This window comes from Triturus cristatus, chromosome 9 (assembly GCF_964204655.1).
Source record: "Triturus cristatus chromosome 9, aTriCri1.1, whole genome shotgun sequence".
Lineage (NCBI taxonomy): Eukaryota > Metazoa > Chordata > Amphibia > Caudata > Salamandridae > Triturus > Triturus cristatus.
The window spans coordinates 374,936,207-374,952,851 of record NC_140592.1 but is presented as its reverse complement, the minus strand read 5'-3'; the positions used below and the strand labels follow the sequence as shown (position 1 = coordinate 374,952,851).

Here is a 16,645-nt window from a genome sequence, read left to right as displayed (position 1 = left end):
CGAGAGACAATCATTATTCAACATTTTTATACAGCAGCTCAATCACTATTTTTGTATTCAGTTTCGAACTAAGAAGAACATAGTCAGATATCATGATTGCTAAGCATTATAAAGATTCCAGCTGGAATATAAGGCTGACCTGAGGTAGGCTAATGCCCGCTATTGTTGTATTGCACCAAACAGGTAGAACAACGATTTATCCAAAATAATAGGTACTGGGCCTGATTCACAAATGTAAACTTACATGTTTGAGCAAGTTTATGCTTTTTTAGTATTTACAAAACTGCATTTTAATAGTAAGTTTATGAGTGCAGAGACTCCGCAGATTTGTGAATACTGAAAAAGCGTTTACTTACACAAATGTATAAGTTTACCTTTCTGAACCAGGCCATCAGTGTGTGGTTTTTCAGTTTTACACCCAACAGACACACTTGTGGAGCAATAGCTAAAGTACACAGTTGGGACATTGGGTGCCCCTGATGTTTCACCCATTTAATAGATTGTGACCCAAAGATCAATTGTTGGAGTTTGTCAAATTGGTAACTCCAAGCAATTATATCAAAGGCCTTTTCGGAGTTCAATGAGACCAGGGCTTTTCTACCACTGCGGTATTTCTTGCTTAGTTCCATCACTTGTCCCAAACTGCACACCCTTTTCAACCTGTTTGCCAGAACCTTTACAAATATTGTATTATCTGTATTCAGTATTAATAGCGGTCTGGGAGTTTACACTTGGCTTAAGTAGCATTGGTGTCCTTACCTTCCTCATGCAGTCCGGTAGTCTGCCGATTTATATGGCCTCCTCCAAGACTTCCGGCAGCTTATCAGTTAATATCCCTCCAAATTCTATATCAATCTCAATTGGGAACTTATCACCTCTCAGAGTCTTTCAACTATTCCATAAATGTTATGGCTTGCATCAACTCTTCTTTCGCTAACAGTTCCTTGAGACCAAGCTGCTGACCCTCTCACAACCCCCAGATTATGCAATTGATTTAGGTGTATTCTTGCAATTTTGTATCTTGCACACGTGCACGTCTAGGTCCAGATACAAGTCAATGTAACATTTGTTTCTTAAAAAAAATAAGTGTTGATTTAATTAAGTATTCATAAAATACTAAGGAAGTAGGAAGATTCACTGGACACTGTTCTTTATGACCAAAACTGTGCAAGGTGGGTACACTGATGACTTGGGTGTGAATGGCCACAGTACTTCTCACTTGAATATTTATTTCAATAAACTTCTCTACAGTCTACAAGCAATAAAAATGTGCAGTGACTCACCTACCATACGCTCAGAAAGTGGGTTATTTATTTATGAAGCGGAGACACTTACTATACGATGACACAGAGGTCCGCTACACCAACTGGGTCGTCCTGCCCAACATTTTTACCTTAGGACTTAGTTCTGGAATTAAGGCAAATTCTTCTTGGGACAAGATCCAAGTCTAAGGACAGCAAGAATTCCTCAAAGTTGGATACATCGTCATGAAACTCATGCTGAAGCTGCTGATTTTGGTGCTAAAGCTGGATTCCATAGCTGCTTAGGTTGCTTTGTCGCTGGTAAGCATTTGCAGCCTCGCCCTGGTCCAAGATTTTACCTTCAGACTTCTAAGTAACGTTTTTAATTCTCAAACTCCTTTAGTGAGGTAAGACTGGCAGTTGTAGGTGGGCTGGGCTCCACGACACCAGATACCCTTTTCAGGATTTCCTGCTGAACTGACTTTCATTGCAATGAAAACCTGAGCAAGACAAGTGAGGCATTCTTGCTTACCTACAGTACGACCTCTATGGTTATCCGCAGTACCTTGTGTCGATCTACCAAAAGTGTAAAAAAATGTCTAAATCTCAAGTTTTGCAATTGCTGGAAGTTCTTTCTGGTCATTCAACAGCATCCAGATCCTAAAGGCAAGCTTCTAAGGATCAGGCCTCTCTCCAGCCAGGACTACTGCAGGGTCCGGACCTCTGTGGTAAGCTGGGTTCTCTTAGAAACAAGAATTCATCTGCTTTTTGTGACTCCAGAGCAGGCAAACAGGAGGTAAGGCATCCGACCCTTGGAGACCACTTCCTGTCCCTGGATGCCAGGCAAATATCTGCAGTCTTCATACTTCTAGCAGGACCTTCAGCTTCAGGTGTTGTCTTCCTTGACCCTGGAGTGTATTGAGAAGGTGGTGGCCTGGTGCCAGACTTATCCTGTGCACTAGCAGTGATTGAAGAATTTTCCCTACCAAATACTGGCTACTTTCTAGCCTTGCACTTACCTCCTTTAGCAGCACTTCCCCTTCACTTTACTGTAGAAATTCCTAGATGTCATCAATCTGAACCCTGGGAGTGTATTTGGCTCTCTAAGGAAACAGTCTCCTATTTAGGTGAAATGTTTTCTCCTCAGGGTTCCAATCTAGTTCTCCGTCCTACTGAAGTTTTACCTTGGTGTCTATAAGGGCTCTCAGAATAAATAGAAGCAGTGTTATTTGGAATATACAATACAAAATAACCAATGTCAAGTCTGTCTATGGTTCTGCCTCGGTTCTTATCTCTTCCTAAATAATCAAAACATGGTAAGTGGCCAGTTATTGACCATACGGCTGCCTTCCTAGGTCCAGAGGCCAGTCTGTTGTCCTCTGACAGGCAACTCCATCTAGAAATGTGTAGGCCTTTGAAAGTGTGATGGGTGGAAAAACTGGTTTTAAGCCAGTTGTGTCTCAGTCATCTCAAAGTACATATTTATAAAGTTACTTTTCTACTAAAGTTATCAAATTCAATACTAAAGTTATCAAAAAACGTATTTGAAGATTAAAGCAGATTTTGAGAACCAAGTAGAAAATAACTTAGAATTTTTTTTCTAACATTTTCCCAAGCAGAGATATAAAATATAATTGTAATCACATCTAGCCCTGTCATTGGTAAGGTTTGTCTAAACCTCCACATTGGAAATGGCTTTTACATTATCAGTCACTGTGAAGACACCTACTTCAAATATAGAGTATGCTATTTTGTCATATCTGGAACCATGCCCGGTGGGCTTACAAAGCAACTTTAGGGGTTACCTGATACATAAAAATAGGTTGTCTTACAAGAGAAAGTCACTTGCCTAGCTAATTGTTACAGTAGTGTCTTTAAACTACGGCTCACAGAGAGAATAGGGGCGCCACTAGCACCATATATTGTTGCCAAATATGTGGGTGGCTTAAAGACAGACTGCCACCACTCATGCAGTGTATGCACTATCTACCATGACCTTACTGGAAAATAAACATACCAATTGGGTGAAACATTTGACCAATGACATTTTAGGGTCAGAGCACACACTCTGGTTCTGAACATTAGTGTCATAGAACACAGTCTTAATACCAGCCAAAAGTATGATCCAGAACAAAGCATAAAATCAGGGGTGTTCATGCAGAAAAGGCTGATTTGTTCCAAAGTGCTACACATAAATGTTATCATTTACACTGATTTAAAGTGGCACAAAAAATATCACATTAGCAATGTGACTTCACTGCATCATGGCATGTTAAGCCATGTCACATTACCAACAGCAAAAAGCTTGGGTAATTGTTGGGTAAAACATTTAGTATAATATGCTACACATTGTACTGCACATTGGTCTATTTTATTCCACTAGAAACTGAAATACCTGCAGTCGGGTCAATAGCCATGGATTTACTGTTCTAACATAAAAGACCAATTGAGTCATGCATAGGGTACCATGTATCACACCTGTTTCAATTTCTGCCACAGGCATTACTCCCTTAGAGCACTTAATTTTCCAAAGGTAGATGGGTTGAGCGGTTAAAGCTTGCTCCATGAGAAGATAGTACATTTGTAACTCAGATACACTATGCGAGAGTAGACAAAAGCAATAAAGTTCCATGTCCAATCAGAGCCACACCTCTACATCTAATAACTGGTCTTTGTTTCCACATAAAAACAACAAAAACAAGCCTGAAAGTACTTCATTGGTGTGAGTTACAGCCCCAAACAGTTTTATATTTTGTTCCTACTAAGACACTACAATTCTAATAGACTGGGCCTCTACAAACCTTATTACCCTATGGAGACAGGTCAGTGAGTTATCAGCTCTTCTCCTAAATGTTTTGGTCTGACTGCATGGAACAAGGTCTTGGCAGTGGAAGCTGTGCCACAACCTAATAAGAGGAACAATACAGAAAGAGATGAGCAGGGTCTGAGCACTAAACTGGCAGCCAGAATCGCCCCAGGAGCCCGAACAGTAACATTCTTCTACAGACTGTGGCATGTCCTCTCTGGTCCAACTGGAATCCAAGTTGGAAGACTTGAAAAACATGCAAAGGGCTGACAAAGTCCATGTTCTGGGGCTCCCTACTTCTCAGGGAACCTATGTGATTCGCACTACTTCATATTATGTGTCTGATTTATTTACATATTTCAGAATTAACCTCTGCAGCATTACTCCTTACTTCCCACTACCTAATTTCTTCAAGGGTAGCAGGGTAAACCTGACATATTGAGTTCAATGGTGCTACTTTACTAATAATGGTAGACACAGAGGACCAGATGTACGACCATCAGGGTTTGAGACTCTCAAATTGCGGTTTTTAGGGACTCACAATTAGTGAGTCCCTAAACCTGATCTACAGCAGTGTCTGAGACACTGTTTGCGATTCCCAAAAGGGTCGCAGGGGACTTGCCTCATTAATATTCATGAGGCAGGCAGACCGCAGTTTGCGACCCATTCGGAATGGCCAGCACTCACAGGGATGGTGGCCTGCTAGGGTTAAATAAAGCAGTTGTTTTTTTAAATATAGTCCATTTTCCTTAAAGGAAAATTGGATGCTTTTCAACAATAAAAATTGTAAAGTTTGCTTTTCATTTTTTCGGAGGGGCAGTGGTCCATGTGAATGTTTTGCGACCGCATTCACGGATGCAAAACACTCCTACATACCAGTGCGACTTGCTATTAGGAAGGGACTCCCTTGGCATGTCCCTTCCTAATAGCGACTCGCAAACCCTATTTTACGAGTCGGTAATCGGTTATCGACTCGCAAAATAGGGTTGGTACATTTGAAAATGCATTTTACTAGTCACAAACGGCCTGATGGGCCATTTGCGACTGGTAAAATGCAACGTACATCTGGCCTCCAATGTTTTAGTTTCTCCAATGTGTATTTAAATAGTGTGGACAAACACCATATCATTTTAAGCTTACTTTTCTGCCTTACAGTCAGTACTTAATTTGTAAAAAAATAAGTGCCAAGGCCCTCGTGAAGAGGTTACTGCAGCTTGCATCACCATTGCCCCTCCCAGCACTCCCCTCCCGAGCAGTAGCAGCACCCCCTCCCCTCAGCGCCTTGAGACCCTCACGGGTAAGTAGTACGCTTTACAAATGACTGATTGATTGATTGATTGATTGATTGATTGATTGATTGATTGATTGACAGTGACAGTACCAACACAACTACTAACCATCACACTCTTACAAGTGTTACGATTCACACTATTCTAGGCCCCCAAAGCTGTAAGAATACCTTGGGCGGTCATGTATAAGTCATTTTTTAATGGATATTTTATTAATGAACAACTTGTGTTCTGCTCATCTGTAAATTAGACAAATAATGCCACCATGTGGCAGACTGTTATAAGTGCTGTGTTGACAAGTAAGTGCCAGTGCCAAGCACTGGAAACCACCGGCTCAAATTAAGCACTGCTTACAGTACAGGGTCTGCCACCTGGGCCAGCCCTAAGCATATCCGCCTTGCATAGGTCTATAAATTGCAAGAGAGGGGAGTTTGGGAACAGAAGGAGTGGTGTATTACTAGTGAAGAGCACTGAGCAGATGCCACTTTTCAAGAGAAAAGGAAGAAGACTATTTACATGGTCATTCCTGGAGCTCACAATGAGGCCCGTCTGCTGGGAGCTGTGCTGGTGGGACAGGAGAGCTCTGGCTGTGAAAGGAGTAAACTGAAGCAGTGTCTTTTTACTTATAGGGCCTCAGCACCGAATTCAGCTGTGTGATTCCATCATTTGTGAAGAACTGGACCATCCACGGCCTTTGGTAAGGAGTTCAGAATGGTTGTAGAGTGTGCCTAAGAGCATTAGCTTCGATGCCAGATATGTCACAAAGCTGAACGTAGAAAGACCAGGGGGTTGTGGTCTCACTCCCAATTCACTATTTCAAGTCAAACAAGTGCTGACAAAGCTTTTCAGTCTAGTTTAATGTGCCAATATATGTAAACACAGGCATCCACAAATGCTGTATACGTGCATTGCATGTACCAATGCCCCTTTTCACCTTAAAGCATGCCATATTGCCTTGGTCGATACTGGGAAAACTATAGCAAACAATTATTGTTTTCTGTATAGAATGCATATAGGAGATAAAAAGCTGAATGTTAACCACAGCTTGCTTATTGAGTACACTTTTAAGATGTAAAATAGTCAGTCCCCAATACATTGCAATAGAGCGCTTCCTAGAATGCGAAATGATATGCCAAAAAAGCCAATGGCATGAGATGAGTTAGTACTACTGCTTTGGGTGGAGTCAAAGCCCACTGTATGTATATGTCAAAGAATTGGTAACAATACATCCCTCAGACAACTATGCTATCTTGCCAGACCTAAAAAGACCCCAAAGGCAATAGTGTTTGTTTACACCCCTTTTCATGCTCAGAAGAACAGCTGGAGTTTTACAGTAGATGAAATATTTGACTATCTTGTGATACCCATTTCCTAATCTGAAAGGATGAAAGACTTATCTAACATCAATGGTAGTCTATTATCCAACATCAATGGTAGTCCAAGGTGTGACCCTAAGTTTACGCAAAGATCATGCATCTATTGTTATGAAGGGGGTTGCCAGCACTTGAGAGCATTTCCTCTCAGATCAGGAATAGCTTTGTGAAGTACAATGCTGCCCCCACATATTGTACAAACGTGCCAGTCTTTCACTAATCAGGACGTGGCATCTAGTCTTGAGCGACCCATGTTCCTAGCGCTAAAACCTAGACCCCCTTGGCTTCCCAATACAGCGCTTAGGTTACGCTAGAAGGAGTTTGCCGCATGTCAGCGAGTGCAGATGCCATTGATGGCCATCCTTGTCTTCTGAAGCACAAGCCATAGGACTATGACCCAAGGAGCCAAGTCATGTGCCCCTCAGTTATCCTAGTGAATGAATACTGGGAGTGCATGGCACAGACAACATGCCCTTCAAAGCATAGTTTCTGCAGTTATAAGGAATCCAGAGCATCGCCATCTTGAGCTATTTCAAGGAGGTTATCATACAGATGCTGGGAATCAAGGCTTGGGCTGCTCTTATCACCCTGTGCATGTTCCATACAGGTACCTAGTAATCTACTGGTAATCGAGGGCCCGGACACTATTCTTCCAAGTCTTTTACCATATAGATATGGAAATCACTCTATTTCCCACCAGGCATGTTACCACACAGATTCCTCCCGGGCTTGTAGCGGAAATATAGGGAATACAGGGAGCACCAAGCTGGACCTCTGAGTGCTTGGTATATTTTCCTACATTTTATAGGACTAAAGTGCTAAGAGGTGATCTACCATACAACTACCATGATTCCCAGCATACCCTGGGAGAATTGGGCAAGTTAAATGGAATAAAAACAAAAGAGGGTGACATGAGCATTGTTTCTTAGTTTAAAGAAATTGAGGTAATTTTGTAAAACTCTGAGTGAATCTATGTTTTTTTCTGCTGAATTCAGGCAGGGGTCCCAGGGGGTGCATGATGCAAGGTTAAAAGCTGTGGAGAGCAACGGTTTTATGTGTATGCACCATATTCTGGACACTTTAGGTTAAGGAGGAGGACTACTGTCACAGTTGAAATGTCTATATCTGGCACCACAAGTATTCTATATACTGACCCAGGTTTCTGAAGATAAATATCAAATCCTAAATTCTAGCGGTAAATGGAGGGCGATGTTGTACCCTATTTCTCTCTGATGGCAATACACTTTGGAATTCTTAACTAGATCTTTGTGCCTCTCATTGATTGCGAATATTTTAGAGCCCTTCTAGGGCGGTGTTGATTTATGTCCAGTGCCAGATGAGCTTGTCCCCCAAGCATAGTCCCACATAGAATTTGTGATTCCAGAGCTTAATAAATCAGCCTGTTCCTCTCAGTCATGCCAAAAAAACAGAGGCAAGCCAAAGCACAACTAGCATGTTCTTCCAAGAACTCTACAACAGATGCTGGGATGCTAAGGTCCAAACAGATATTCTACCCTACACATAGGCTGAAACCATGGCCCAACAAGCCTATCTATGGCATACCTAACCTCAAATATAGAACATACAGTGTATTATAAAATTGTCCCTCTTGGGCTTGTAACCAAACAGATACAGGGTATCCAGGACTCAATCAGACTGTCACCACCACATTAATATATCAAATACAAGGAATCCAGTGTCCAACACCACTGCCAGTCTCTAGCATGCTTCCACACAGATTCCGTAAACGCAGTGTCAAACAACGCGGTTGCTTCAGATGTACTGCCCTACTGTACAGGTATGCAGGGTTCAGTCAGCTTGCCTCTTCCAGGAGTGCTGACACAGTTTACAGAGTGTCCAGGGGACAGTGGGCAACTCTCCTATCCATACCAGACTTTCCTCTTCATAAGTAAACAATTAGCAACACAAGAAGCCTGTTCTCTCAGTTATGCTACTCAACAGATAGAGAGGAGACAGAAATGAGGTGTCATCTACAATCCAGGTACACTACTACAAATGCTATGAATTTACAACCCATTCAGCCTTTTCCTACAGACATGCTGTCATACAGATACATAGCAGTAGGGTGAAACTGTTCGTTTCCATCCATCTGTCTATGCAGACACAGGGGAATCTCAGGTTCCTTACTGCATACCGCCAAGGCGAAAGACAGTGGTTGCCTTGAGGCAACCCTAACCCTTGTATCAATACTGAAGTGGTAAGGTTCTACTTTCCTAAACCTACTACATTGTTTAGTGTTTGAAGGATCCCATATTTATTCATCTATTTAGTCCAGGAGCATATCAATTGTGGGTGGCAGATTGACAGTACATAGTTCTCTGCTCTCAAGATCTGGGGTGCTCAAGGAGTTGTGTCTGTGCGCTTTGTATCTCCTTGTCAACATCGCTTGTTTAACTCACTTTCAGGCCCAGTGATATCATGAACTGCTGTCCGTGCTGGCATCTCTTCAAGTCCGACTTGCAGGTATGTTATGAATGTACACATGCAGAATGGAATGATTGCTGGTCCAAATCCGTGTACATGGTAGCACTGTTTCGGCAATCTACGTGCCCGGAGAGTTCTTCACTGGGAGGACTTGTTGAGGAAGGTTTTCCTTTAAGAAGAGAGAGAGTACAACTCCAGAATCAATAGTGCAAAGGAGTCAGTTTAGCACTCAAGAGCCACCATGATGGCATGATGATCATGGTACTGGTGGGCATAGCTCAGCATGGTTACTGGGATGGACAAAGAAAGATCTGGCAGCACCTTCCTCAGATACCCTTCAACCCCTTGCTTGTTTGAGCATGTGCATTCAATATCTCTTTAGATAAGATTCTCCGGTGTCTCTAAAGGAAGATTTTGGATATGTAGCTAGCACATACTAGTCACAAGTAGTTCTGTATTAAAAAAAAAAAATAACAGGGTTCTTTGAAAATAAACTCCATGATTCAAATATATAGGTTGAAATGCAAGCTACTCAGGCAAGATAGCTATAAAACCTTTACAATGAGTCATACTTATGGTGTAGCCATACTCCATGCTATTCAGACAGTGAGACGTTGAGGTTACCATGGAAACAAACCATTGTCGCAATGAGGTGGGGTGGATGGCGGTTCAGTTATGTGGCAGCAATGTTGTAATCTCTACAAGTGGGGCAGCATGGGTGATTGGAACATGGTGCCAATCATATGATTTTTTGTGTCTACACCTTCTCTTTTTCTAGGACCTTCCAAGTGAACTTTCCCAGCACTGGCCAACTTTAATCAACAAAACAGACTTCTACTTCTGGTAAGGCACTCTCTTAACTACTCCAAAGCATTATGCAGGACGGTTCTCTAGCTGCATCCTTACTATGCTTTAACACAGTGCACAGGCACCAGCCAGCAATCTTTAAAGAAGGCTCAGCTTTCATTTACATTTGGTGGTTAGGAAAATGCCTGAAACCTAAGCACCAAACAAGGAAGAGATTAAGGGCCAGATAAACAATCATTCCATTTTACGAATCGCAAATTGCGATGTTTTGCGACTCGCAAAATGGAATGTATACCAGTGTATGAGACACTGTTTGCGATTCTCAAATGGGTCGCAAGGGACCTGCCTCATTAATATTTATAAGGCAGGTCGCAATTTGTGACCCATTGGGAATAGCCTGCGAACACAGGGATGGTGGCCTGCTGGGGACAGCAGACCTCCATGTCTGTTTGATTTTTCAATATAGCAAATTTTTTTCAAATGCAGCCCATTTTCCTTAAAGGAAAAAGGGATTTGTTAAAAAAATTAACATTTTTCTTTTAATATTTTAAGGGCAGGCAGTGGTCCCATGGTGACCTCTTCCTGTTTGTGAGTGGCTTACCATTTACCTGAAGTAGGTGGTAAACTGTGAGGGGCCGATTCACAGAACTAATCTGATATAAAATCCTAAACTTAGTACTTTTGGTATTCACAGAAGGCATTTAGTAGGAGTAAAGTTAGGACTCCTAACTTTACAACCACTAAACTGAGACAAAGTCCTAACTTTACGACTTTCGGTACTCACAAAAGGCATTTAGTAGTAGTAAAGTTAGGAGTTCTAACTTTACTACTACTAAATGCCTTCTGTGAATACCAAAAGTAGTAAGTTTAGGACTTTATGTCAGTTTAGTAGTAGTAAAGTTAGGAGTCCTAACGCTTTGAAATGCGGCCTGAGATTCATTATCAGTATGCAGATGACACTCAAATATATGTCTTACTCTGATAGCCTTGGATTACAGTGGCGGCAGCCACAAACAACAAGCATTTGCAATGCAATAGGTCTCGCATTTACGAGAGTTTTAGCTATTGGCATTGTAAATGACAATAACTTGTATTTATGTTTTGGTTTTTAAAATGTAAATAAAAGGCATAGCCAATAGGTCTCGCCTTTGGGACCTTATAAGTTTTTAGCCATGCAACAGTTGATGTTGTTGCACCAAGGATATTGTGCTGCATAACTAAATACTTATAAGGTCCCAAAAGCGAGACCTATTGGCTATGCCAATGCTTCTTAGATATATTTATTAAATCCTTTTTAGGTCTTGCCTATGGAACGCAGCGCATGCGCTGCTTTGCCTTGGTGAGACACTATTGTTGTGGGTTTTGCTAGCGAAGGGAGACAAACCATGTGCGCGCGCGGACAGGCGATGTGCTCACGGGCTTGTTTTTACAATCGTGCGCTCTGCGGCAATTTTACGAGGCTGGCTTGTTTGGTTCCTGAGTAGTAAGAAAAACTCTCAGACGCCTCATCAAGGGCATTAAGTGCTATATAAATACCAATTACAAACCTGAGTTACCCCTCCCCCACATCTCCATTGCAGTTTAAGTGGATGGAGCACACAGCTATCTTTACCGGCCCACCCCCGAGTGTGCCACTTTCTCTGCAAAGGCTATCAGTGGGGCATGCTTTCGTAGCCCCCGGACTGCCCAGGCGTCCCCCATAATCTCAGCGCTCTCTGGCTGACCAGCTCCTTGCACGTCACACACCTCTACTTTCGACACGCAGGTCCTCGGTAGATGTCCTTGACATTTGCCCAGGCCTCCATTGTGTTGTGATTTATTTATGGCTGAAAGTTATTCGCCTTGCAACAGAATAGCCCTAGGATAATATGACACATCCCCTGTCCGCCCCCCCTTCCCCCGAAGTTTCACCACTATTCCTGCAACCTTTCAGGTCTCCATGTAGTTACTCAACAGAGAGTCTGACCTATCTCTAAAATAAAGACTTCCTGTTTCATAAGTAAGTGCTATAATTGCTCTTGCAGCTTCCTGCATGTGGCTGCGGTTGTCAATGGAAGCAGGCAGATAAGGGTGGTGTATCAGAGTGTGCTGCTGAGTCAGGTAAGAGTCCATTAGCTACATAATTACAGTGAACTCAAGGGCACAGCGAGTCCAACCCTAAATTGCTGCGATCACCAAACCCTTTCAATTGTGGTGGAAATTCTAGCCGACATTTCACAAATCGTTTCTACAGATGCCCTCGTGCTCAATCACGCACACCGTCTCATTTAGAGTAATACAAATCTGGACAACGCCCTCTGCCTCATGCTCCAAGTCAATAATTTAATTTAAACCTCCTCCTTCCTCGTCACCTTAAGATGTGTCTTCTTATTTCTAGAATTTCCACAAAAGCTCTAGCAATAACCACCAATCTTCTGCCCTGTTCTATGGTGGAACTGGAATCAACAGGAATTTTCTCCAAACCAGTTTGTTCACATGTCAAAATCACATATAATAAGAACTAGCCAAGTTAAAAATCATCCATAACTGATCAAGTGAAAAGCACATCAGAAATTAAAGCCAGTGCGCCTACCAATTGTTCCTTGATATGCATATTGTGTAAAGGATGACGGGGAACGAAGCACACTTTTTCAAAACTTTATTACACCCACTATGTTCTTCCTCGAACAGCAAGGGCTCTATCACTGTAAGAGAAATACTGTTGAGAAAATAGAAGACAGACTGAAGAAGTCTAGAAATCCAGCACACTTTTCAAGTCTGGCCTTTAAGGAAGTTTAAGCTACCTTTCCAGACTGTTGTTATTAATAAAAAAAAAATCCTCTCGCACACACACACACTTGTCATTTACATTTTGTTTCCACCCACCACAGCATACTTCATGGGGCAATGGGTCAGCCTACTTTAGACATGGTTCTCTTCAGTTTCAGTGCCTGCACAAGCACGTGCACATTGTACGCATGCGCCCAAAAGACTTCTATTTTCTTAACTGACAAAGCTGGTTCAAAGAGTGCTTTTTATTTATTGTGAAGTTAACATTAAATACCAGCTATTTATGATCCCCGCACTTTGGGTGCCCAGTTAGATGGGGATCCGTTTTCTGTTGCTGTTCTAAAGTGTTTAAGTGGCACTGTAACAACGCAGATGCCTGTGTTTCAGTGTTTGGTTAGTTTGTGATTTATTCTGGTCACCAGCACAAACAATTAACGCTAAAAAATGCATGCAGCAGCTAGAAGGCATGTTACTTAAAAAGATCACTAGTTAAAAACCACATTGTTGAATTTTTTTAAATTAAGAATCTGCATTGCAAACATATAGCAACCATGTTACGTGGCGGCATGTTTTCTTGTTGATTTCTGAGGCATATGCTTACAATATTGCTTTTAAATTAACCAACACTATAGCTGAAATATTACCCACACATGCAATAAAAATGTTTACAAAATTACAATGCCTCTTTACAAATTCTTGATCACTGCAACAATATGAAAAGATAGTTCCTGTCCCTGGAATTGATAACGTAAATAACAAGTTCATCGCAATATACGTTCCTGCACATGCAATTCTAGCAGTTCTGGGTTCTGCATACAATTTTCTCCTTTTCTGAGAAAAGGCGGATGTTTGAGAAGACCACTGTCAAAGTGCAATTCTTGCTCAACTCACTTGCACAGGTCAATTTATCATCGGTTCATGCCAATTGCCATTTGCACAGTGTCTCCTTAACGTTCCCATTCTAAGGTAGAGTAGAACCAGTTGAAAAGCTGGCAGAGAAATAGTATACAGACACAGGGGCAGATTTACAAGCCCCGTGCGCCACATTTGCACCGCCGTTGCGTCACTTTTGTGACGCAGCTGCGGCGCAAAGCCAGCGCCATGCTGCGGGGTATTTACAACGTGACGCATCTAGGGAGATGCGTCACGTTGTAAAGCCCTGCGCAACATGTGGGCGTTCCGGCGCAGGGGGGGGCGTTCTGGCGCAGGAAAGCCTCCTAAAAGTGGCTGAGTGAAATCTACAAGATTTCACTCAGTCACTTTTACGGCCATGCTGCGTCAAAACCCTGCACCTGCTTGAAGCAGGCATAAGGATTGACGCAGCATGTTAGGCATAGGGGCACCCATAGCCTTGCTGGAGCTGCGTCGTGCTTGCGACGCGACTCCATCAATGCGTCACCTTTACGGCAGCAGATGCGTCACGCATCTGTTTATTCTTGCCCCATGGTGTGCCGCATTGTAAATGCGTTACAACAAACAAATGATGGACGGAATGCTGACAATGCAGACATTCTCCCCCAGTCAAGAGATCTGGGTTAAATCCATCGTTCTTTTGCCCACTACGCCACCCCAGTTTAGACATGGCCATATGCAAATCAGTCTTGACCCTGTGCCTCATGGGAACAGTCCAGCCCGAACTGCCAAGCCATGTCTTCCCTGGACCGGAATCAAGCATTCTAGGACCGGTTTCTGGCTATCAGCCGTCATCAGCCAGGATAGCTTGACTCCAGTGGCGTAGTGAGCACTGGTCCCACGTCTGGGAATACCCATCCCACTTAGGGCGAAAAGCGTTACAACAAACAAATGATGGACGGAATGCTGACAATGCAGACATTCTCCCCCAGTCAAGAGATCTGGGTTAAATCCATCGTTCTTTTGCCCACTACGCCACCCCAGTTTAGACATGGCCATATGCAAATAAGTCTTGACCCTGTGCCTCATGGGAACAGTCCAGCCCGAACTGCCAAGCCATGTCTTCCCTGGACCGGAATCAAGCATTCTAGGACCGGTTTCTGGCTATCAGCCGTCATCAGCCAGGATAGCTTGACTCCAGTGGCGTAGTGAGCACGGGTCCCACGTCTGGGAATACCCATCCCACTTAGGGCGAAAAGCGTTACAACAAACAAATGATGGACGGAATGCTGACAATGCAGACATTCTCCCCCAGTCAAGAGATCTGGGTTAAATCCATCGTTCTTTTGCCCACTACGCCACCCCAGTTTAGACATGGCCATATGCAAATCAGTCTTGACCCTGTGCCTCATGGGAACAGTCCAGCCCGAACTGCCAAGCCATGTCTTCCCTGGACCGGAATCAAGCATTCTAGGACCGGTTTCTGGCTATCAGCCGTCATCAGCCAGGATAGCTTGACTCCAGTGGCGTAGTGAGCACGGGTCCCACGTCTGGGAATACCCATCCCACTTAGGGCGAAAAGCGTTACAACAAACAAATGATGGACGGAATGCTGACAATGCAGACATTCTCCCCCAGTCAAGAGATCTGGGTTAAATCCATCGTTCTTTTGCCCACTACGCCACCCCAGTTTAGACATGGCCATATGCAAATCAGTCTTGACCCTGTGCCTCATGGGAACAGTCCAGCCCGAACTGCCAAGCCATGTCTTCCCTGGACCGGAATTAAGCATTCTAGGACCGGTTTCTGGCTATCAGCCGTCATCAGCCAGGATAGCTTGACTCCAGTGGCGTAGTGAGCACGGGTCCCACGTCTGGGAATACCCATCCCACTTAGTGCGAAAAGCGTTACAACAAACAAATGATGGACGGAATGCTGACAATGCAGACATTCTCCCCCAGTCAAGAGATCTGGGTTAAATCCATCGTTCTTTTGCCCACTACGCCACCCCAGTTTAGACATGGCCATATGCAAATCAGTCTTGACCCTGTGCCTCATGGGAACAGTCCAGCCCGAACTGCCAAGCCATGTCTTCCCTGGACCGGAATCAAGCATTCTAGGACCGGTTTCTGGCTATCAGCCGTCATCAGCCAGGATAGCTTGACTCCAGTGGCGTAGTGAGCACGGGTCCCACGTCTGGGAATACCCATCCCACCTTAAGGCGAAAAGCGTTACAACAAACAAATGATGGACGGAATGCTGACAATGCAGACATTCTCCCCCAGTCAAGAGATCTGGGTTAAATCCATCGTTCTTTTGCCCACTACGCCACCCCAGTTTAGACATGGCCATATGCAAATCAGTCTTGACCCTGTGCCTCATGGGAACAGTCCAGCCCGAACTGCCAAGCCATGTCTTCCCTGGACCGGAATCAAGCATTCTAGGACCGGTTTCTGGCTATCAGCCGTCATCAGCCAGGATAGCTTGACTCCAGTGGCGTAGTGAGCACGGGTCCCACGTCTGGGAATACCCATCCCACTTAGGGCGAAAAGCGTTACAACAAACAAATGATGGACGGAATGCTGACAATGCAGACATTCTCCCCCAGTCAAGAGATCTGGGTTAAATCCATCGTTCTTTTGCCCACTACGCCACCCCAGTTTAGACATGGCCATATGCAAATCAGTCTTGACCCTGTGCCTCATGGGAACAGTCCAGCCCGAACTGCCAAGCCATGTCTTCCCTGGACCGGAATCAAGCATTCTAGGACCGGTTTCTGGCTATCAGCCGTCATCAGCCAGGATAGCTTGACTCCAGTGGCGTAGTGAGCACGGGTCCCACGTCTGGGAATACCCATCCCACTTAGGGCGAAAAGCGTTACAACAAACAAATGATGGACGGAATGCTGACAATGCAGACATTCTCCCCCAGTCAAGAGATCTGGGTTAAATCCATCGTTCTTTTGCCCACTACGCCACCCCAGTTTAGACATGGCCATATGCAAATCAGTCTTGACCCTGTGCCTCATGGGAACAGTCCAGCCCGAACTGCCAAGCCATGTCT

At 43.7% G+C, this 16,645-nt stretch overlaps 1 protein-coding gene across 2 annotated transcripts in view; it reads left to right on the top strand.

Moving 5' to 3' along the window:
- LOC146797978 (ribonuclease Oy-like) overlaps positions 1-16,645 on the top strand; it is a 120,616-nt gene that overhangs the window by 76,949 nt on the left and 27,022 nt on the right. For both annotated transcript variants that reach the window (XM_085625201.1, XM_085625200.1), the window contains exons 4-6: positions 5,966-6,033; positions 9,136-9,193; positions 9,933-9,997. In XM_085625201.1, the coding sequence (XP_085481327.1) occupies positions 5,966-6,033; positions 9,136-9,193; positions 9,933-9,997 (191 nt within the window). The remainder of the gene's footprint in view (positions 1-5,965; positions 6,034-9,135; positions 9,194-9,932; positions 9,998-16,645) is intronic.